This window comes from Salvelinus sp. IW2-2015, linkage group LG11 (genome assembly GCF_002910315.2).
Source record: "Salvelinus sp. IW2-2015 linkage group LG11, ASM291031v2, whole genome shotgun sequence".
Taxonomy (NCBI): domain Eukaryota; kingdom Metazoa; phylum Chordata; class Actinopteri; order Salmoniformes; family Salmonidae; genus Salvelinus; species Salvelinus sp. IW2-2015.
The window spans coordinates 33,052,233-33,076,947 of NC_036851.1; the positions used below are offsets into that span (position 1 = coordinate 33,052,233).

Here is a 24,715-nt window from a genome sequence, read left to right on the forward strand (position 1 = left end):
CTATAAAAGTACACATTAATTACAAGCAAGGACCACTCAAGATACTCAAGGTACTCTTTAGTTAACTAGCTAAATCCTGGGAAACACCTAGTAATTACATTGTTCTTATGCAGATTTTACATGTACTCTGTGTTTATCCTCACACTTGAGGATGACACCTGTTTGGTAGACCTCAGTCAGTGAGATTAACCTACACCTTATCTATTTTTGTAAACTCAACCAAGTTAACCCATATGGTACACTTTTTGGTGGCCAGTGCTAGCAACAACATTGAGTGGAAATGTTGAAGTGTGCAGTCACGGGTAGGTTATTAGAGCCTATGTAACTTCGGGACACCCAGCGCATCTGTCCACGAGATTACAACCTTGTGATAGTTATTACTGAATCGGATGCAGCTGAGAAGAAACAAAACACTAAATTGGTGAATTTAGTGGACACTTACCCATTTGTAACAAGCGTGGTAACAAGCATTCGTTGTTACACCTCTGTAATTACAGACTGCAATTACCACCAGTTACATGTTGTTACAGTGTAACTATGAGTTATTACAATCAACTACACTCTTGTTACAGTGTAATTACACATGTAATTACACTGTAATAAGAACCCCTTAAAATGAACTGTTACCCATTTTCTCATTTTGTCATTATGGGTTATTGTGTGTTGATGGTTGAGAATTTTTTGTTGATTTAATACATTTTTAATTCAGGCTGTCACACAACAAAATGTGGAATAAGTCAAGGGGTATGAATACTTTCTGAAGGCACATTGTTTGGTAAAGCTGCCAAATATCAATTTCTGATGGTTTCTTATTCTGTATATATAGTATAAATGAGCCACTAGGAAACCAGCACAGATAAACACTATTCCTGCATTTTCACCCTTTAAAAAATTGTTTGGTAAGGCTGCCAAATATCAATTTCTGATGCTTTCTTATACTGTATATATAGTGTATATGAGCCACTAGGAAACCAGCGCAGATAAACACTTTTCCTGTATTTTCACCCTTTAAACATGAAACAACCGATCAGCCAATTAGTTTAAATGTCCTATCTAGGTGTTGACCACTATAAAGTAAAAATACTTCATCTGCTAACTGTAGTTCAGTGTTCCTTTACAATGAAGGAAATGAAACCAAACCACAGTCTGCCAGTGCCATGTGATCACTTCAGTGTGTGGGGTGTTGACTGTTTTGAGGTTCTGGTTGTTTTCACACCTTCTGCACACTCCTTTAGAGCATAAGCTCACGTCTTATCTAGGTTAAATCTATTCTCTTTTTTTCATTTGCTCTCTCTGCCCACAGAATTGAAGTAAACACATCCACTGCTCTACTGTCATTGAGTATAGGCTACACGTCTATCTCTCAAAAATATATCACCTATCAATCATCCGATGTTCAATTTGTGATGGTTTTGTTGAAGGACTTCACCTAGGCCTAATGATTACATGTCACACGTCAATCTCCAGTAAGGTTAACTCAAACAGGTTTCACAACCATTCTCAAATTGAGCAACTGAGTGTACACCGTGTGCCAGCGGGTACAGATAATGCCATGAGAAAACGACAGGACGTTTGTTCTCATCACTGCGAGCACAGAGAGCACCAATGGAAACTGACAGATGCCTCGCACCCTGTCACCTAAAGCAGGGCCTGGCAGTGAGATTAAAGGGTAATGGGCCATGCTTCTCATTTCATGTGGTGTGATTGACAGAGAAGGAAAGTCCCAACGGTGAGGCCCTCAGCCTGACCCCCTGCAGAAAAAACAACAACTACTATAAAGTGATATGGGTTTACTAAAGGAACCATTTGAGAAGAGAACCACATCCTTGCCAGAGAGACCTCTTGGTCAAAAGATAAGGATTCTGCTAGGCAAAATCATCTCATCTTCATTAGTGATCAAATCAAATTGTATTTGACTAAAAGTGAAATGCTTATTTACGGGGCCTTCCCAATGACGCATGCATTTTGTATGTACTAATTTGAAATAACTGTGACTTGATACTTTGCAATAACTTACACTGAACAAAAATATAAACGCAACATGTAAAGTGTTTGTCCAATGATTCATGAGCTGAAATAAAAAAAATCTTATTTCTCTCATTCTGGGCACAAATTTGTTTATATCCCTGTTCCTTTGCCAAGATAATCCATCCACCTGACAGGTGTGGCATGTCAAGAGGCTGATTAAACAGCATGATCATTACACATTACACACACTCTAAAATGTGAAGTTYTGCCACACAACACAATGCCACAGTTGTCTCAAGTTTTGAGGGAGCACGCAAATGTCATGCTGACTGCAGCAATGTTCACTAGAGCTGTTGCCAGAGAATTGAATGTTAGTTTCTCTACCATAACCCGCCTCCAACGTCATTTTAGAGAATTTGGCAGTACGTCCAACTGGCCTCCCAACCACAGACCACATGTATGCCGTTGTGTGGGCGAGCAGTTTGCTGATGTCAACGTTGTGAACAGAGTGCCCCTTGGTGGCGGTGGGGTTATGGCATGGGCAAGCATAAGCTACGAACAACAAACACAACTGCATTATATYGATGACAATTTGAATGCACAGAGATACCGCGACGAGATCCTGAGGCACATTTCGTGCCATTCATCCGCTGCATCACTTCATGTTTCAGCATGATAATGCACTGCCCCATGTCTCAAGGATCTGTACACAAATCCTGGAAGCTGAAAATGTCCCAGTTCTTCCATGGCCTGCATACTCACCAGACATGTCACCCATTGAGTATGTTTGGGATGCTCTGGATCGACGTGTACGACAGCGTGTTCCAGTTCCCACCAATATAGAGAAACTTCGCACAGCCATTGAAGAGGAGTGGGGCAACAATCAGGCCACAATCAACAACCTGATCAACTCTATGCGAAGGAGATGTGTCACGCTGCATGAGACAAATGGTGGTCACACCAGATACTGACTGGTTTTCTGATCCGCCCCTTCCTTTTTTTTTGAAGGTATCTGTGACCAACAGAGGCGTATCTGTCACGTTCTGACCATAGTTATTTTGTGTTTTCTTTGTTTTAGTGTTGGTCAGGACGTGAGCTGGGTGGGCATTCTATGTTGTGTGTCTAGTTTGTCCGTTTCTATGTATGGCCTGATATGGTTCTCAATCAGAGGCAGGTGTTAGTCATTGTCTCTGATTGGGAACCATATTTAGGTAGCTTGTTTTGTGTTGGGGTTTGTGGGTGGTTGTCTTCTGTCTTTGTGTTCTCTGCACCAGATAGGACTGTTTCGNTTATCGTCTTTTATTAAACATGTTGAACACGAACTACGCTGCGTCTTGGTCCGACCCCTGCTACACCTCCTCTTCAGACGAAGAGGAGGAAGGCTGCCGTTACAGTATCTGTATTCCCAGTCATGTGAACTCCATAGATTAGGGTCTAACGAATTTATTTAACTGATTTCCTTATCTGAACTGTAACTCAGTAAAATTGTTGAAATTGTTCCATGTTGCGTATATATTTTTATTCAGTATAGTTTTCAGTGACTTGGTATGACTAGCAAGCATTAAACTGTGAAGTTAATTGTCCATTTCAACAACCTGCCATCATTCTGATTAAGTGGAACAGAAGGTCAGGTCTGGGATCCAATGCAGTTTTTTCACATGTCTGAAGGGAACTTCGGCTGAAGTACAGTTATGCTTTAGGTTCCCACAGACTGGCATCTAACCCAAGTTTCTCAAGATCATTTGAAACTGGATGATTCATAGTGCAAATGCAACTGAAAAAACATGTGGGCATGAATGAACATTTGAACTTTCAAGTCATATAACCAGCCAACAAAATCCCATGCGAAGAACTCTTCTTATCTCAATGAAGTTTCATTTTGTATCATTTATGAGAGTATCTGTTTTATCAATCAAAGTGGATGTTATTTTGTTGCCACTGGTCAGCAACCAGCACTCTAACTTGCAGATACAGCAGTTTGCCACTGATTTGAGTGCAAGTCCAATCATTTTGAGGAAGTAGAGAAAACATTGTTGAGCTTTTGGATCTATTTTGATTGGTAAGTTTGTTTTGATGAGTTACCTAGTCACTGAAGAAATAAACTGAGAAGTGTTTTGACTTCTCAATATGTTACTATGTAGCGTGAACATGTAATGCCTATAAAAGCTATGAATGGTAAAGTTATGTTATAAAAATAAGTATTTCGATACAATAAAGTTATAGGAACTACTTATGAGGAATTGTTATATATTACTTTTTTTTTTATTATGCTTTCTTTCAATATGCCTAAAATATAGCTTAAACCATTTCAACTTTGTTTTAATTCTTCTGTGTTGCTTTATTGTAAAAAGTACACACAAATCTAATCGAAGCATTACAGTTGATATTAACCTAATTTGGAATGTTTTCAGCTGAATGGCCATTGATAAACTGCAAAACGACTTAGTAAACTATGACATAGTTTGGGAAAAAGTAGTTATTAGCAATCATATAAACACCCAATTTATTCAAAAATGTGTATTATTTGTATTTATAATGCTTAAAATGTCATCTTACTAATGATATGAACATGGAAAACCATTTAGAATATTATTGTAATAGTTTTCATACAGCAGAAATGAACCACTAACAAATTAATGTTACTGTTAACAAATTGCTATTTAATATTACTATGAATTTACAAATGTTAACAATCATAATTAACAGGCTACTGGTGAATTAATCATATTCAAAATATGGTTGTTCAGTTAAAAAAAGAAAGCAAAATAAATAAGTAATATGAATGCAAACATCAATTCAAACTATTAATGATAATGAAATAACTATTATACATAAAATATATTATAGTGGATGCTTTCACTGAATTTTAGAATTACATACAGTAACACCTAAAATCATAATACAAAATTATTCACTTCAACCTTTAGGGCTTTGGACTACAGAAATGCTATAAAATGTGCAGAACCCTGCTATCAGACTTTCTGGTCGAACGATTGGAAATGAGTTCTGGAGGCTGTTGTGCCACAGCTCTCTGAGGTGCCGTTGTAGGAGAAGTCGGTGGACGAGGCATAGCCCTGGTGCAGCCCACGCTTCCGCACGCAGCTCAGAAACAGGCTTTCCGCCTGCCGTCTGAAGTGGTGGTCCAGGAGCAGGTAGATGGCCGGGTTCACGCAGCTGTTGAGGAAGGCCAAGCAGCAGGAGAGAGTGAGGCCCTGACTCAGGACAGACTGGGTCTCATTGCTCAGATCGGCCCCAGACAGCCTGAAACCAATTAGGAGGGTCTTGAAGATGTTGAAGGGAAGCCAAGACACCACGAAGGCCACGATGATGGTGAAGACCATTTTGAGAGAGTGGCGGCGGCGGGCTTCCGCATGGGKGTTGCCCGTGGCAACACAGTGTCGGCGCAGGCGGGCCAGGAGGGAGCTGTAGCAGAGGAGGATGATGAACACTGGCAGGGCGAAGGTCAGGAAAACCGTGGTCAGGCTCAGACCCTGGAAGAAGGACGACTCTTCGTCCTCCAGACAGAAGGGTTCACCGTTGGAGGTACGTACGCTACGGTACACCAGGGAGGGGGTACCCAGAGCCAGGGATAGCAGCCAGACAACGGCGCAGGTGAAACGCACACACTGGCTGCTGCGCAGGAAGCGGGAGTCCATGAGGCGCACCACGGCCAGGTAACGGTCCACGCTCATACAGGTCAGGAAGAAGATGTTGGAGAAGCGGTTGACGGAGATGATGTAGCTGCTGAGTTTGCAGAGGAGGTTCCCAAAAGGCCAGTGTCCCTCCTGACTGGAGGAGACGGCCCACAGTGGGAGGGTGAGGACAAACACCAGGTCCGCCAGCGCCAGATTAACCACAAATGTATCCACTAGACGCCCACCCCTCTTCCCCCTGCTGCCCATGACCATGATCACAAAGAGGTTTCCCAGGAAGCCTGTGAAAAACATGAAGAAATAAAGCAGTGGCAGGTAGATGTGAGAATGGGGAAGACTGGAGTTGGAGTGCTCCCCAAGGTTGGTTGGATTGTAGCTGTAATTGTACAGCAGGTCAGTGTCATTGTCATCGCTGTAGAAGTAGTTGTCGTTATCATACATTTCCATTCTGTGGTCAGAGAGAAGTGTCTCAGCTGCTTGCGCTCTGTGTGTCTGGCTGGCAAGCTCATTACTTCTAGACATACTATCCTGCGTCACATTCTTAAAAACCACAGACAAACTGTCAGGTTTTCTTCTGTGATCTCTAGCATGATCTCTGTATGTTTTCTATCTGGCATATTCTTGCACAAAATGACACAAATTACTACTATTTCTCATGATAATCTTTTACAATATACTCTATTTGCATATCAGTTTTCAAATAGAAACACTTAAGATACTTCCTTACATGCAGGCAAAAAGTTAAGCAAGAAGAAACATAAAAACATATCAAGAGAAAAAGTACATGTACAATCTGGGCAATGGCATTGAACGAAAATAATAAAAAACAACCAAGGACTGAATTATAGTTGCAGATCAAACAATAAAAGCATTTGACAGGGACAGGATGTTTATGGTATTCAAGGGATTGATGTAGGCATACTTTAATTATGATTTTGTACATATTAGAAAACCTACATTCACAGAGTGGATTTATAATTTCAATCATTAAATTGAACTGAGACATGACATTGAAAATCAACTTTATATATATATTTATTTAAAATAAACTAGGCAAGTCAATTAAGAACAAATTCTTATTTATAATGACGGCCTACCCCGGCCAAACCCGGACGACGCTGGGCCAATTATGCGCTGCCCTATGGGACTCCCAATCAATGCCGGTTGTGATACAGCCTGGAATCAAACCAGGATCTGTAGTGATGCCTCTAGCACTGAGATGCAGTGCCTTAGACCACTGCGCCACTCGTATTACTCATAGTCTCTTGTGTGAAAGGTGTGAAAACAGCAAACACTGTTATCAAATTGCATTTGTCACATGCGCCGAATACAACCGGTGTGGACTTTACAGGGAAATGCTTTCTTACGAGCCCTTCCCAACGATGCAGAGTTAAAAATAATAATAAAAATAAAAATAAAATTCACAAGAATGAAGCTATATACAGGAAGTACCAGTACCAGATCAATGTGCCTATGAGGTATTTGAGGTAGATATGTACATAAAGGCAGGGTCAAAGGACCTGGCATCAGAATAGATAATAATAAGAGTAAAATTAAGAACAGAGTAGCAGCAGCAAATAATGAGTGTGAAAGTGTGAAAGTGTGTGTGTGYGTGGGGGTGGGTTGTGTGTGAGAGTGTCAGTGTAGTGTGAGTGTGTATATAGTCTTGTGAGTGTGCATAGTCAGTGCAAGATAGTTCGTGTAACCATTTAATTAACTATTTAGCAGTCTTATGGCTATTTAGCAGTCTTGGGGGTAGAAGCTGTCTCGGAGCCTGTTGGTGAGAGAGCCGATGCTCCGGTACCGTTTTCCGGACGGTAGCAGAGTGAACAGGCCTTCCTCTGACATCACCTGATATAGAGGTCCTGGATGGCAGGGAGGTCGGCCCCAGTGATGTATTGGGCCGCCCGTACCACCCTCTGCTGTTCATTATGCGAAAATGCTTGCATGTGGAAATCAAAATGGGACTTGCCAGACCCTATATGATCGTGCACATGAATAAATCAGACGTCTCATCAGATGAGTCATATTATAGATAAAACTTACTGTAATGTGAACTTGATGAGAACTTGATGTGAAAGGCTGTGAAAACCATACGTGGAATGACAGCTTAATTTAACCAACCACTTCTCCTTTTGACTGATAGTAGTGTGTGAACATGAACAATGGACAATGGTCTCTGTCAGAAATGTAAATCATCATATGAACAGTTGTAGAACAGAGTGAAACTAATTATATAATACTATAGTTATATAATACTATAGGTATATAATACTATAGTTATATAATACTATGTTAGAGGAAAAGGAAAGGGAACCAATGACAAAAGGTTCAGCCTGAGCTAGTTGAATGTTGGTTATGTAAGAGAAGGTTACTGTTCCAATAAAAACATGAGGGGAGAAAGGATCTTCTATTTGGCAAAAAGGTTTTCCTCCACTCTCAGCGTTGCACAAGCATTTGGTTCCCATCAATGCTTAAGAGTTTACTTCGAAACACATTAAACTAAATCAAATACTAACAGGAGTGAACAACTAGTTTTTAATCAAGAGTGACAACTTCTAGTCAAGAGAGACAACTTCTAGTCAAGAGTGACAACTTCTAATACATAGTGACAACTGTGCAAACAATATTTTGCTTTAACTTGCCTAAACATTGCATTTTAGTGTGATACGAGTCATCAACCATATGTTTCAATGGATTTCAGTCTCTACAAAACATAGAAAACGAATAATAACAAAATAAAAAGCGCCTCCCAACCTAAAGTAACCTATATTCATCCCTAATGTGGTATAAGCCTTATACATGGAGTTATTTGGACAATTTCTCTGCAAAAGACTGACCAGCTGGCTCACTTCAAGGTGTTGATGTGCAATAACACAACTCCACTGCTTCACTGCCAAATATCTTGTACCCACATCCCATTCTCCCTCTTGCTTTCTCAGATGGAAAATAGTTGGCTTCTCCCTCTCTGTGCTCTGACTGCATGAATAATACCTCCCAAACAAGTTGCTTATTGAGAGACTGTAACTACTCAGAGAAACCTCTCGGTTCATTTCCAGCCAGTGAGTCATTCAAAAAAAAAAAGGGTAAAACACTTGCCAATTCAGGTTGATCAAATAAAATAAAAGGTTATTTGTCACATGCTTCGTAAACAACATGTGTAGACTAACAATGAAATGCTTATGGGCCCTTCCCAACAATGCAGAGAGAAAATTGAAAAATAATTGAAAACTAAATACACAATGAGTATTAATGTTGTTTTAGTGAGACTCCTTAATCATCCTGCAGCTGTCTGTGCAAAGGAGGTCACACTGCTTGCTTAGCAAATACCATTTCCCCCGATTTGGCCTATACCTGGCACGAACTCGGGACCTATGCTTTGCTAGCACATGTGACCACCCTCTGGAAGCATCTTACCAGCACCACTCGAAAAGCTAGATATTAGCTGGCGCAAGTGGGGACATGTCCGGCTGAGGAGTAAGTTTCACACAATCCCATGTGATACATCCACCTGAAATAATATATCAGGTGATAATTCAGTATACTGTGGACTTGGAATATTTTTTAATTGAAAAACATTGCTGCATATCACTTCAACGCTGTCACACAGTGTGTTATATCCACTGGTCTTCCCTCTCTGTGGTGTTGGTAGCTGTCTTTTCCTAGTTCCTAGCCACACCAGCGGCTCTTGAATACAACTATAATCCTGACTTTTCTGCACACCCTCCTAGCTTTGTCAACAAAGCAAAACACCGGCTGTGGGGTAGACAGTGGCACTGTTTCCCCAAACTGCAGATTCCATCTTTAATGTCTCTGTTCTCCTTTAATGCGATGGCCAAAGGTTCCAGGCCCAGAATGAACAGCAAGGGAGAGAAACATCCCTGCCTCGTCCCCCTGTGGAGCCTGAAGCCATACCATTGGTTCTTTAGAAGCCATACCATTGGTGATGACTGTGGCAGTGGCCCCAGAGAACAGGGTGTTAATTAATCCTGTGAAATAGGGACAGCACCCATAAGCCTCCAGGACTACTTGCTCTAACTGTCTTCTTCTCACCTCACCTCTCCCACCAGGACCATATCTCGGTGTGGTACGAGCAGACCAATTGCTATGCCACAGAGCTGCCGGAGTTCAAGCAGCAGATGGTTGCCTGGATTGAGACCCTGGACAAGGAGACACTGAGGACAGACCTAAACCGCGTGGGGACGCGCGTGGAGCTCGAGATGGACTACCTGGAGACACAGAACGGGGCGCAGCCCTGCGTGGACCTTGACGACAAGCTGGTGGAGCAACAGGTGACCGTGGTGAAGGAGAAGAGCAAGGCCAAGTGCGACAAGGCCACAGGTGAGATGTGGCAGACATACTGAGGGGACAAAGACACATGATTACTTACTAAGAGGATCATAGCAAGCCTGGTAATTAATTGCACCCACCTGGCTTCCCAGGTCTAAATCCCTAGAGGGGAAGAATTAATTGATAAAAATCAGCAGTGGAACTAGCTTCGAGGTCCATATTTGAATTTGCCTGGCATAGGCCTACTGAAAGGACAAATATATGAAGTAAACTCAGCAGTAGCGGTAATGCGAGGCCTTGTTTCCTTAACAAGTCTTCTTCTACATGATGAGTGGAGATATAGTGGGCCACAGGTATGAGATGTCTATAAACGTGTATGCAGGCCAAGTGTCTCAGCTGCTGTACTGTCATGTAACTAAATTAGAAAATCAATCTACCCTCATATCAGGATTCTACTCTCAGAGGCCCTTACTAAATAATTTAAGTGGCTTTCATTCAATGTTGTGCTTAACACGTCTTGTTCTGCTGTAAAACATTAAGGTTAGGGTTGATAACATATAGAACACCATCTGGTTTTCTTGGCAGGCATAATTATAAATCTAGAGCAGGTATTCAGGAAACTATTTACACTTGGTTGTTGAAGTACAGGAAGTGGGAGGACAGTTACTGAGTTCCTGTATGAGAGCATGCTGATGAAGCACATAGATGAAGGTGAAGATGGGATGCTGATTCAAATATCATTCTCTAAATTATGCACCAATTTAATTGTAATATCTGGTTTCAGTTGCACTAGAGCAAAAATGAGTAGGCAGTGACTAATTAGATTTAATAGCCTGTGATCTTAATAAACATTGCCACACACTTGTAATTAAATAGTTTTTTAATTTAGCCAGTAATGAAATCAGATGAGTGCTGTTGCCGACTAAGTGGGCAGGTTCTTCTGACACAATCAGGTTGAACACCTGAACATACTTCAGATCATGTGAAAGGAGTGAAAATAAGCTAAAACATTTTTTTTATGTAACTATCCCTTGAACTTTACTTAGTCCCTTAGTATCACTTTTGTTTGAGTTATTAATATGGTATGTTGTAGTTTGTCTCATGATATTGGTATAACAGATRTCACAGTTTGACTGTAACAATGTCTACATTGTAATTACACTGAACCCGCTGTGTAATGTTAACTACCATGTAAAAAACATATTAGTCCAACTAAATTTAAAGTGGGACCAGGAAGGGTCATGTACCTCTCTTCTCCTCTCCCAGACTGCAGGGACATGATATCCAGCATCAAATCCATGAAGATTTTTAAGTGAGTTGGAGGCCCAAAGATGTGGGCAGCAGCTCAGGCAAGGTCTACGTCTTCAACTGCACAGATGAGGACACCCTCTATGAGTTTGGCTCCATCAGGGACTTCACCGTCTCCTTGGGCACATCTATGGCCAAGACCATGAAGCTGCCATCCCCTTGGCGAGGTAGCGGCCACACCGTTTACAACAACCACGCGTACTACCTGAAGGAGAGCAAGGAGCTGCGGCTGATCAAGTACGACCTGTGGCGGACAACGCTGTCTTCCCTGTCCAGGACCACGTCCCCGTATATGGCCTAAGCCTGGAGACGGTCATTGACCTGGAGGCAGACGAGGAGGGCCTCTGGGCCATCTAAGTGTATGCCACCAAGGAGACTGAGAGGCACATCTCTCTGGACAAAATGGATGACAACACGCTCGACATCGAACAGATGTGGGACACGCCGTGTCCGAGGGAGCCTTCATCTGAGGCACGGTGTACATGGTCTACAACAGTGCGGAGCCCAGACCCTCGCGTGTCCAGTGTGTATTTGATGTCAGTAATATGGTGACCAACGACGACGCACCGCTAGTGTACTTTCCCAAGTACAATCTACTGGAGCTGCAGATCTACGCCTGGGAGGGCTACCAGATCCTTTACAAGCTGGCCATGAAGAAGAAACTGGATGTATGAGCTCAGCAGCATCACCTAGTGTTGAGATTTCATCGGTACTGAGTAAAAGCCCAGAAATGTCTGTGTAGATGAAAATAAAACATTTTCACTGTCATATTCAGGTTTGTTCAACTACAGATGCCGTGTCTGCATTTGATCATGCTGTTGCAGGAATTTGCCTGCACTACAGGAAATGCAATCTTGTAGTGTATCTGAGGTTAGAAAGGCTTCCAATTTCCACTTTAAACTTGATTTGCCCGAACACATTTATCAACCCCTACAAATTTGTCAATTTATTATAATCCACATGTCCAGTTGCTGCAGAATAATTTTTATGCTGTAGCAAACTGGCTCAAATTAAGATCCTACATCTGCAGTTATGATTTTGAACAGTCCTAAATGTAATCAGATCATTGTCATAGTCCTTCCTGTCTTACTAACAGAAAAACAGTTCAGTGACAAAACCATCCATTTACTTTRGATATTGCTTGTTATTAAATATTTATATGATAATAAAGATCTAGGAGAGTGTGGACGGAGAATCTGAAGTAAAAACAGTACAGTTGTATAATATTTTTGTTTTCTGTTTAGCACTTTCGAAAACAACATTTTAACTTCACTGGCTATGCCTTGATGTTGAATAAAAACATACTTGGATGAAAGTGTGTAAGTTATTTTTCTTCCATATTACAGAAAAAGAGGAACATACAGTGGGGAGAACAAGTATTTGATACACTGCCGATTTTGCAGGTTTTCCTACTTACAAAGCATGTAGAGGTCTGTAATTTCTATCATAGGTGCACTTCAACTGTGAGAGACGGAATCTAAATATTTTATTTTATATATTTTGATAAAAATAATTGAAAGTTGTGTCTCATTATGGTAAGTGGTGAAATAAGTATAGCCAGTTACAATTGTAATGGCTTAGCAGATAATAAGAAAAGACGATCATCATTTACCTGGCTAAAAGAGAAGGATTATAATATCTATTGTTTACAGGAAACCCATTCAACACTTTTAGATGAAGTTTTGTGGAAAAAGAACTGGGGGGGGCGAAATATGGGCAAGGAAATTCAAAAGGGGTGATGGTTTTAATTAACAATAATTTTGATCCAAATGTGCAAATTGTCCAAACAAATCCTCAAGGTAGATGGATTATTTTAAATATGTTATTGGACAATAAACAGATATGGCTTATTAACCTATACGGTCCGAATAATGATGATCCAAGCTTCTTTGAAAATATATATAAGAATTTATCAACTCTACAAGCAACACTAGACTCTATTATTATAGTGGGAGATTTTAATACGGTCTTAAATACCTCTATGGACCGGAAAGGAAATCACACTACAAACTATCACCCTCAGGCACTTAAGGAAATCATCAATGTTATGGATATATTGGAATTAGTGGATATATGGAGACTTAAATACCCTGACCTAGTGAGATATACAGTGGGGAGAACAAGTATTTAATACACTGTCGATTTTGCAGGTTTTCCTACTTACAAAGCATGTAAAGGTCTGTAGTTTTTATCATAGGTACACTTCAACTGTGAGAGACAGAATCTAAAACAAAAATCCAGAAAATCACATTGTATGATTTTTAAGTAATTMATTTGCATTTTATTGCATGACATAAGTATTTGATACATCAGAAAAGCAGAACTTAATATTTGCTACAGAAACCTCTGCACTCAATTTGGAATGTTAGAACCAGAATCAACACCTTTATTGTAATTTCTTTAAAATACAAGGGATGCCTGGAAACAGTTGTTACAAATGTTCAATACAAAAGTGGAAAGTTACTCTAAATTGCTTGGAAAAAACAGGAGTCCTTATTTTAAACTCTTATCACAAGGCTGATGATGCAAATGAGTCAAGGATCAAGCCAAGTCCCTCAACAAAGTACATGACATTGCCTGAACAGGAGACTATTGGCAAACATTTCACAGGTAATAGGAAAACAGAGCAGTGAAGTTGTAGTCACTGTGAAATTGAAACAGAAAAGTAAGTTCAGGGGGATAATCATGTGGATAATATAAGAAATATGTGATTCTAAATACAGTCTATTATTGATGTCAGTATCAAAGGGCATTATATACATATACTGTTGTACATTAAGTCCATACCTACAGTGTAATTTTAACAGTACCGCCACAAACCAAACCACATTATTTGTAATGATGCTAGCTACGTATTTAGCACGTAATGCAGCTACACTTAAGACGTCAAAAATATATGATGGCCAGGTATGGTGTATGTTGTGTACATAAAACAAATACAAATAAAGTAGAGGGATGAAACACTTATCATCCTGGAACATCCACTGTAGTAAACCAACAATTATTTAAGTAACAATACAAATGTGTATAAAATGGTTCACTTCATAATACCCTGTTGATTGTTTTGGACTTGCTGTAAGAGGGTCATAGGGTACTTCAAGAACATCCTGCACTCAACAGCAGCAACTATAACATTTTACCAATTTAATATGATGTTGTACTGTATGTTCACAAGACTGCCATAACGCCCTGACCACACTTCAGACAGATACACATAGATGTTAACCTCAGATGTATAAACACACCAGGCTGAGCTCAACTGCAAAAATATTGTTGCAATAATACTGATCCCACCAGACCCAGTACACACTATACATTCCATGACAAAGTGGCTGTCCAAGAGGGAACAAGAGAAATGTGTGTGTGTGTTTGTCTGTATTTCTGTGTCTGTGTGCTGGGGAGATAATGTCCAGTGTAAACCGACTGTTATTCCAGAATAACTTACTGCACTTTACTTATTTTGAGGCACAGGGTCTGGGACACTCCAACATTTCAGGCCTTGCTGCAGGGCAGGCTTCGTAGAGTAGTGTAGAATACATTCTGGCTCCTCCCTCATGGACTAGACAGAAGTCTTGGAGAGGGACAGGAGCCTTGGCTGTCAAAGCTTGCAGTGCGGGTTTTCCACTGTAGGAGACATTTCACATGGTAAGATTAGTGCACCAACATGGAAATTGCTGTCACTGTTAGGAGTTTACCTACCATCAGAAATCCTAAACATAGATGGATATATATACAGTGCATTGGGAAGGTATTCAGAACCCTTGACATTTTCCACATTTTGTTACTTTACAGCCTTATTCTAAAATGGATTAAATAGTCCCCCCCCCCCCCCATCAATCTACACACATAACCCATAATGACAAAGCAAAAACACTTAGACATTTTTGCAATTATGTATTAAAAATAAAAAATGGAAATATTAATTCATATAAGTATTCAGACCCTTTACTCAGTACTTCGTTGAAGCACCTTTGGCAGCAATTACAGCCTTGAGTCTTCTTGGGTATGACACTACAAGCTTGGCACACCTGTATTTGGGGAGTTTAATCCATTCTTCCCTGCAGATCCCCTCAAGCTGTCAGGTTGGATAGGGAGCGTTGCTGCACAGCTATTTTCAGGTCTCTCCAGAGATGTTCAATATGGTTCAAGTCTGGACTCTGGCTGGACCACTCAAGGAAATTCAGAGACTTGTCCCGAAGCCACTTCTGAGTTGTCTTGTCTGTGTGCTTAGGGATATTGTCCTGTTGGAAGGTGAAACGTCGCTCCAGTCTGAGGTTCTGAGTGCTCTGGAGAAGTTTTCATCAAGAATCTTTGTACTTTTCTCCATTCATCTTTCCCTCAATCGTGACTAGTCTCCCAGTCCCTGCCGCTGTGAAAACATCCCCACAGCATGATGTTGCCACCACCATGCTTCACTGTAGGGATGGTGCCAGGTTCCTTCCGATGTGACGGGTGGCATTCAGGCCAAAGAGTTCAATCTTGGTTTTATCAGACCAGAGAATTTTGTTTCTCATGGTCTGAGAGTGTTTCAGTGCCTTTTGGCAAACTCCAAGCGGGCTGTCGTGAGACTTTACTGAGGATGGCTTCCGTCTGTGGCCTCTACCATAAAGACCTGATTGGTTGGTGTCATGACTTCGCCGAAGTTCGGTCCCTCTCTTCGTTCGGGCGGCGTTCGGCGAACGACGTCACCGGCCTTTCTAGCCATCGCCGATCCACTTTTTATTTTCCATTTGTTTTTGTCTTTGTTTTACACACCTGGTTTCAATTCCCCAATTACATGTTCATTATTTAACCCTCTCTGTTTTCCCCATGGTTTTTGTGCGTGATTGTTTTATGTATGTTCAGTCCGTTATTGTGGGCTCGTATTACGACATGTTATTGAAATATTTGAGTAAAGTTACTTTGTGTTACTCATCTCTGCTGTCCTGCACCTGACTCCTCGCACAGCTACACCCAGACCATTACAGTGAGTGGCTCAGAGATGGTTGTCCTTCTGGAAGGTTCTCCCATCTCCACAGAGGAACTCTAGAGCTCTGTCAGAGTGACCATAGGGTTCTTGGTCACCTCGCTGACCAAGATCCTTCTCCCCCGATTGCGCAGTTTGGCTGGGCAGCCAGCTCTAGCAACAATCTTGGTGGTTCCAAACTTTTTCCATTTAAGAAAGATGGAGGCCACTGTGTTCTTGGGGACCTTCAATGCTGCAGAAATGTTTTGGTACCCTTCCACAGATCTTTGCTTTGGCACAATTCTTTCGACCTCATGGCTTGGTTTTTGCTCTGACATGCACTGTAAACCTTATGTAGACAGGTGCGTGCCTTTCCAAATCATGTCCAATCAACTGAATTTACCACAGGTGGACTCCAGTCAAATTGTAGAAACATCTCAAGTATGATCAATGGAAACAGGAGGCACCTGAGCTCAATTTTGAGTCTCATAGCAAAGGGTAAGAATACTTATGTAAATAAGGTATTTCTGTTTTCTATTTTTAATAAATTTGCAAAGATTTCTGTCATTATGGGCTATTGTGTGTAGATTGATGAGGATTTTTCATTTTATTTAATCCATTGTAGAATAATGCTGTAACATAACAAAATGTGTAAAAAGGGAAGGGGTCTGAATACTTTCAGAATGCACTGTATATACTGAACAAGATAGAAATGCAACAAGCAACAATTTCAAAGGTTTTACTGAGTTACAGTTCATATAAGGAAATCAGTAGATTGAAATAAATGAATTAGGCCCTAATCTATAGATTTCACATGACTGGAAATACAGTCAGGTGGTCACAGATACCTTAAAAATAAAAGGTTGGGGCGTGGATCAGAAAACCAGTCAGTATCTGGTGTGACCATCATTTTGCCTCATGCAGCGCAACACAACTGCTTCCCGTAGAGTTGATCAGGCTGTTGATTGTGGCCTGTGGAATGTTGTCCCACTCCTCTTCAATGGCTGTGCGAAGTTGTTGTATATTTTGGTGGGAACTGGAACACGCTGTCGTACACGTCAATCCAGAGCATCCCAAACATGCTTAATGGGTGACATGTCTGGTGAGTATACAGGCCATTTTTATTTTTTTATTTTTTTATTTCACCTTTATTTAACCAGGTAGGCTAGTTGAAAACAAGTTCTCATTTGCAACTGCGACCTGGCCAAGATAAAGCATAGCAGTGTGAACAGACAACAACACAGAGCTTACACATGGAGTAAACAATAAACAAGTCAATAACATGGTAGAAAAAAAGAGAATCTATATACAATGTGTGCAAAAGACATGAGGAGAGGCAATAAATCGAAATTTACAATTTAGCAGATTACACTGGAGTGATTAAATCATCAGATGATCATGTGCAAGTAGAGATACTGGTGTGCAAAGAGCAGAAAGTAAATAAATAAAAACAGTATGGGGGTGAGGTAGGTAAATTGGGTGGCTATATACCGATGGACTCATGTACAGCTGCAGCGATCGGTTAGCTGCTCAGATAGCAGATGTTTTAAAGTTGTTGAGGGAGATAAAAGTTCTCCAACTTTCAGAGATTTTTGCAATTCGTTCCAGTCGCAGGCAGCAGAGAACTGGAAGGAAGGCAGCCAAATGAGGTTTGGCTTTAGGGATGATTCAGTGAGATACACCTGCTGGAGCGCGTGCTACGGTGGGTTTGTAGCCATCGTGACCAGTGAACTGAGATAAGCAGCACTTTACCTAGCATAGCCTTGTAGAATGACCTGGAGCCAGTGGTCTGACGACGAACATTGTAGCGAGGGCAGCCGACTAGGGCATACAGGTCGCAGTGGTGGGTCGTATAAGGTGCTTTAGTAACAAACGGATGGCACTGTGATAAACTGCATCCAGTTTGCTGAGATAGAGTATTGGAAGCTTATTTTGTAGATGACATCGCCGAAGTCGAGGATCGGTAGGATAGTCAGTTTTACTAGGGTAAGTTTGCGGCGTGAGTGAAGGAGGCTTTGTTGCGAAATAGAAAGCCGACTCTCGATTTGATTTTGGATTGGAGATGTTTGATATGAGTCTGGAAGGAGAGTTTGCAGGTCTAGCCAGACACCTAGGTACTTATAGATGTCCACATATTCTAGGTCGCGAACCGTCAGGGGTGGATGCTAGTCGGCGCGTGCGGGTGCGGGCAGCGAACGTTGAAAAATGCATGCATTTGGTTTTACTAAGCGTTTAAGAGCAGTGGAGGCCAGGAAGAGTGTTGTATGGCATGAAGCTCGTTTGGAGGTGTTAGTAGCACAGGTGTCCAAGGAAGGGCCAGAAAGTATACAGAATGTGTCGTCGGCGTAGAGGTGGAGTCAGGAATCGCCCGCCCAGCAAGAGCAACATCGATTGATATATACAGGAGAAAAGAGTCGGCCCGAGAAATTGACCCTGGGTACCCCATAGAGACGTGCCAGGAGCTTACCGGAACAACATGCCCCGATTTGACCACACTGCAACTCTGTCTGCAAAGTAGTTGGTGAACCAGGCAAGGCAGTCATTTAGAAAAACCGAGGCTACTGATCTGCGATAAGAATTATGGTGATGGGACAAGGGGGGGGGGGGGCGGGTGTCGAAAGCCTTGGCCAGGTCGATGAAGACGCTGCACAGTACTGTCTTTTATCGATGGCGGTTATGATATCGTTTAGTACCTTGAGCGTGGCTGAGGTGCACCCGTGACCGGCTCGAGAAACCGGGATTGGCACAGCGGAGAAGGTACGTGGGGGATTCGAGATGGTCATGATCTGTTCTGTTGACTTGGCTTTTCGAACCTTAGAAAGCGAGGCAGGATGGATTAATAGGTCTAGTAACAGTGGGGTCCAGGGTGTCTCCCCCTTTGAAGAGGGGATTGACCGCGGCCAGCTTTCCCAATCCTTGGGGATCTCAGATGATACGAAGGAGAGGTTGAAACAGGCTGGTAATTAGGGGGTGCGACAATGGCGGCGGACAGTTTCAGAAATAGGGGGTCCAAGATTGGTCAGCCCACTCTGATTTTTGTATGGGTCCAGGTTTTGCAGCTCTTTCAGAAACATCATAGCCTATCTGGATTTGGGTAAAGAGGAAGAAGCTGGGGAGCTTGGGCGAGTAGCAGCGGGGGGGGGGGGCGGGGGGCGGAGGCTGTGTGGCCAAGGTTTGGAGTCGCCAGGAGGGAAGGCCATGGCCCAAGCCCGTTGAGAATGCTTGTTTGAAGTTTTGCGATTAATCATGATTTTATCGGTGGTGACCGTTGTTACCTAGCTCAGTGCAGTGGGCAAGCTGGAGGAGGTGCTCTTGTTCTCCATGGGACTTTACAGTATCCCAGAACTTTTTGGAGTTAGAGCTACAGGATGCAAATTTCTGCTTGAAAAAGCTGCCTTTGCTTTCCTGACTGACTGCGTGTATTGGTTCCTGACTTCCCTGACAGTTGCATATCGCGGGGGCTCTTCGATGCTATTGCAGTTCGCCACAGGAGTTTTTGTGCTGGTCGAGGGCAGTCAGGTCTGGAGTGAACCAAGGGCTATATCTGTTCTTAGTTCTGCATTTTTTTAACGGAGCATGCTTGTCTAAGATGGTGAGGAAGTAACTTTTTAAAGAATGACCAGGCATCCTCAACTGACGGGATGAGGTCAATATCCTTCCAGGGTACCGGGCCAGGTCGATTAGAAAGGCCTTGCTCGCAGAAGTTGTTTTAGGGAGCGTTTGACAGTGATGAGGGGTGGTCGTTTGACCGCGGACCGTAGCGGATACAGGCAATGAGGCAGTGATCGCTGAGATCTTTGATTGAAGACAGCAGAGGTGTATTTGGAGGCAAGTTGGTCAGGATAATGTCTATTAGGGTGCCCATCTTTTACGGATTTAGGTTGTACTGGTGGGTTCCTTGATGATTTGTGTGAGATTGAGGCATCTAGCTTTAGATTGTAGGAACTGCCGGGTGTTAAGCATATCCCAGTTTTAGTCACCTAACAAACAAACTACTGAAGCTAGATGGGGGGCGATCAATTCACAGATGGTGTCCCAGGGCACAGCTGGGAGCTTGAGGGGTCGGTAGCAGGCGGCAACAGTGAGAGACTATTTCTGGAGAGATTAATTTTTTAAAATTAGAAGTTGAAACTGCTGTTGGGCAGAGACCTGGAAATGTATGACAGAACTTTTGCAGGCTTTCTCTGCAGTAGAATTGCAACTCCTCCCCTCTTGGCACGTTCTTATCTTGACAGAAAGTGTTATAGTTGGGTATGGAAATCTCAGAATTTTTTGCGTGGCCTTCCTAAGCCAGGATTCGACACGGCAAGGACATCAGGGTGGCAGAGTGTGCTAAAGCGGTGAGTAGACAAACTTACGGGAGGAGGCTTCTGCATGTGACATGCACGAGACCAAGGCTTTTTTCGATCACAGAAGTCAACAAATGAGTGTGCCTGGGGACATGCAGGGCCTGGGTTTACCTCCACAATCACCCGAGACAGAGAAGTAGTAGGATCTGAGGTGCGGCTAAAGGCTTTCAAACTGGTCGCCTAAAGCGTTTGGGACAAGAATAAAAAGGAGCAGATTTATGGGCGTGGTAGAATAGATTCTGGGCATAATGTGCAGACAGGGGTATGGTGGCGGCACGGTACAGCGGAGGCAAGCCAGGCACTGGGTGATGATAAGAGAGGTTGTATCTCTGGACATGCTGGTCACAATGGGTGAGGTCACCGCATGTGTGGGAGGTGGGACAAGGAGGTATAGAGGTACGGGGAGTGGAACTACGGGCTCCATTGCAAACCAAAACAATGATACTAGCCTGAACAACAGTTATACCAAGGCATATTGATATTTGAGAGAGACATACAGTAAGGCATAAAGTAATTTGCAGGTCTTGATTGGAGAGCTAGCTAAAACAACAGGTGAGATAACAGCAGCTAGTCAGCTACACAGCAACAGCAGGTAAAATGGCGATGACTAGGCAGAGAGGGTCGGATTAACTACACACAGAGCCTGAGTTAAAACACAGAGCCGGACAGATAAAACACAAAATAAACAGAATGGAGTACCGTGAATTAATGGACAGTCCAGCAGGCATCAGCTATGTAGCCAAGTGATCATAGTGTCCAGGGGGCAGCCGTAGATGGAGCAGGGAAGCCGCCACTACGCTAGCACGCGGCGTTTAAAGTTAGTAGCCCGGGGTGGTCTGCTCAGACGGAGGAGGTCTGCTCAGACGGAGGCCGGTTGAGGGCACAGCGGATGGGGTATTCGTCGGCAGACCAGACGTGGTGGTGCGGCGGGGCGCGTGTCGACAGAGAATCCAAGCCAGATGGGCGAAAGAGGTAGTTGTAGAATTTTGTTTGCTAACTTGTGCTAGCTTTGTGGCAGTGGCGCTAGCTGCAAGCTAGCTGTGAGGATCAGAAGTAGGTGGCTCAGGGATTACGGCAGGAATCCTGCGTTGTTGTGGAGAGACAGTCCGATGCTGGTAAATTGGTGAGTAATATTCAGGCTAATAACAGGGCTGGTGTCTGTGCAGAAGGTAAAAGCTGCTAGCAGTGGCTAAAAATTACTAAATGCTTGTAGGCTGAGTTAGCTAGTTAGCTACTGGAGGTTCTTGAATGTGTTTCCAAAGTTTAAAAAATAATAGCGATTCCGTATCACATTGGGTTGAGGTTAGGTTACCGGGAAGGTATAATCGAATTAAAAATCGAAAAAGAGATAGATTTAAAAAAATATATATATATACAAAAAATACGAAAAAATACAAAAGTACACGAGAGGACGAAAACAAAACAGCCTACACTGCTACGCCATTTGGATCATCATGGATGAACTGGGACATTTTCAGCTTCCAGGAATTGTGTACATAATTGCGATATGGAGCCGTACATTATCATGCTGAAACATGAGGTGATGGAGGTGGATGAATGGCACTCCACTGCGCTCAGGTCCATCACGGTATCTCTGTGCATTCAAATTGCCATTGTGTTCATTGTCCTTATGCCTGCCCATACCATAACCCTACCGCCACCATGGGGCACTCTGTTCACAACCGCTCACTCACATTACGCCATACACGTGGTCTCCGGTTGTGAGGCCTTTTGGACGTACAGAAAAATCTCTATAAATGACGTTGGAGGTGGCTTATGGTAGAGAAACTAACATAAAATTCTCTGGCAACAGCTCTGGTGGACATTCCTGCAGTCAGCATGCCAATTGCACGCTCCCTCAAAACTTGAGACATCTTTGGCATTGTGCTGTGACAAAACTGCACATTCTAGAGTAGCCTTTTATTGTCCCCTGCACAAGGTGCACCTGTGTAATGTCATGCTGTTTAATCAACTTCCTTGATATGCCACACCTGTCAGGTGGATGGATTATCTTGGCAAAGAGAAAATGCTCACTAACAGGATGTAAACAAATTTGTGCACAACATTTGAGAGAAATAAGCTTTTTATGCGTAAGGAACATTTCTGGGATCTTTTATTTGAGCTCATGAAACATGGGACCAACACTCTACATGTTTCATTGATATTTTCGCTCTGTGTACATACATTTACATTTTGATAATTTAGCAGATTCTCTTATTCCAAAACGACACACAGTCAGTGCATCCAACTAAGGTAGGTAAGACAACCACATCACAGTCATTGCAAGTAATACCTTCCTTAATTATGGCTGCAATCCGGTAACGGGATCGATATGACAAAAAAAAAAAAGTGCAGGGCGCCAAATTCAAAAAACTGAAATCTCATAATTAAAATTCCTCAGACATTGTGTGTCTCATGTGTCTTATATCATAAAGGTAATCTTGTTGTTAATCCCACCAAAGTGTCCGATTTCAAATAGGCTTTTCAGCGAAAGACTACAAATGATTATGTTAGGTCACCACAAAACCACAATAAGCACAGCCATTTTTCCAGCGAAAGATAGCTTTCACAAAAACCAGAAATAGAGATAAAATTAATCACTAACCTTTGATTATTTTCATCAGATGACACTCATAGGACTTCATGTTACACAATACATGCATGTTTTGTTTGATTTAGTTCATATTTATATAAAAAAATCTGAGTTTACATTGACGCGTTAGATTCACTAAATGCAAAAACATCAAGTGACTTTGCATAGCCACATCGTTTCAACAGAAATACTCATCATAAATATAGATGATAATACAAGTTATACACATGGAATTATAGATATACCTCTCCTTAATGCAACCGCTGTGTCAGATTTCAAAAAAACTTTACGGAAAAATAAACCATGCAATAAATAACCAAATTAGCCGCAATGTTGGACTCAACAGAAACCAGAAAATACATGATAAATGTTTCCTTACCTTTGATGAATTCATCAGAATGCAGTCCTAGGAATCCAGGTCCACAATAAATGCTTGATTTGTTCGTTAATGTCCGTATTTATGTCAAATTAGCTACTTTGGTTCGCGCCTTCGGTAAACAATTCCAAAGTCAGAAAGCGCCTCCACTATAACGTGACGAAATGTCCCAAAAATCCGTAACAGTCAGTAGAAACATGTCAAACGATGTACTGAATCAATCTTTAGAATGTTGTTAACATACATCTTGAATAACGTTCCAACTGGAAAATTAAATTGACTTCAGAAGAGCGATGGAACGGAGGTCCTCCTCATGTGAAGGGCGCATGGTGAATGCGTGATCAGCCCGTGGAAGTGATTACTCATTCCTGTCTCCTTCGGCCCCCCTTCACATTAAATTAATCAGACAAAGTTCTATTGACTGTTGACATCTAGGAAGTGAAAACTCATCAATGACTCGCTGTGATTTCAATGAGAGCATTGGTTTGAAAATTGGCACCCCCAGAAAAAATACAAACAGGAAGTGGAACTTCTCAGGTTTTTGCCTGCCATGTGAGTTCTGTTATACTCACAGACATAATTCAAACAGTTTTAGAAACTTCAGAGTGTTTTCTATCCAATATGAATAATACTATGCATATATTAGCAACTGGGAATGAGGAGCAGGCCGTTTTAATATGGGCACTTCTGTGCACCTTTCATCCAAGCTACTCAATACTGCCCCTTCAGCCATAAGAAGTTAATAAAGCAGCTATCAGGGAAACGGAGTAACCGACCTACCTCTTTCTGAGACTTGGTGGCCTCCAGTAGAGGGTGCCAGTGAGCGATGGGCTTGCGGGGATAGGCCAACATCTCGTTCCAGTGGTCTCTACCCAGCCCCTCTGCATGACTGCCGACTCTGTTCACACCTATGACCTCATTGTGTCCCACCCTGTGTATAAAAAAGGCAAAATGCACCCATTAACACTTCAGCCACATCTGGCATGTAACTTCACATTTTCTCTTCTACTATTAGCAGAACCGACAGTATTAGTTGGAATCTCAGGGTTGTAGCATAAACAAACCAGACCTAGGTTCAAACACTATTCCCAATATCAAAATTACTTTCACCTACATTCTGTAGTAAGTATTCAGATAACCTTTATTTGAAAGCAAAGTAGTTGAATATTGGAATGTATTTGGAAATACAATAAAAAATATTAAAATACACTGACTTAAATACACTCCCATATT

General features: G+C 42.1%; 2 protein-coding genes and 1 pseudogene across 2 annotated transcripts in view; 1 reads left to right on the top strand and 2 right to left on the bottom strand.

Annotated features, from left to right (window-relative positions):
- Positions 1–4,736: 4,736 nt before the first annotated feature.
- LOC111970647 (probable G-protein coupled receptor 25) lies at positions 4,737–6,087 on the bottom strand. Its single transcript, XM_023997448.3, has one exon. It carries the CDS (start codon positions 6,066–6,068, stop codon positions 4,941–4,943), a length of 1,128 nt encoding a protein of 375 aa, XP_023853216.3. The 5' UTR covers positions 6,069–6,087; the 3' UTR covers positions 4,737–4,940.
- Positions 6,088–9,567: 3,480 nt separating this feature from the next.
- Positions 9,568–12,318, top strand: LOC111970688 (olfactomedin-like protein 3A; annotated as a pseudogene).
- A 1,104-nt stretch (positions 12,319–13,422) lies between these two features.
- Positions 13,423–24,715, bottom strand: part of LOC111970689 (synaptotagmin-6-like) — a 68,657-nt gene continuing 57,364 nt past the window's right edge. The window contains exons 6-7 of the mRNA XM_023997471.2: positions 24,263–24,413; positions 13,423–14,843 (exon numbers count right to left, since the gene is read on the bottom strand). Of these exons, the coding sequence (XP_023853239.1) occupies positions 14,772–14,843; positions 24,263–24,413 (223 nt within the window). The 3' untranslated portion in view covers positions 13,423–14,771. The remainder of the gene's footprint in view (positions 14,844–24,262; positions 24,414–24,715) is intronic.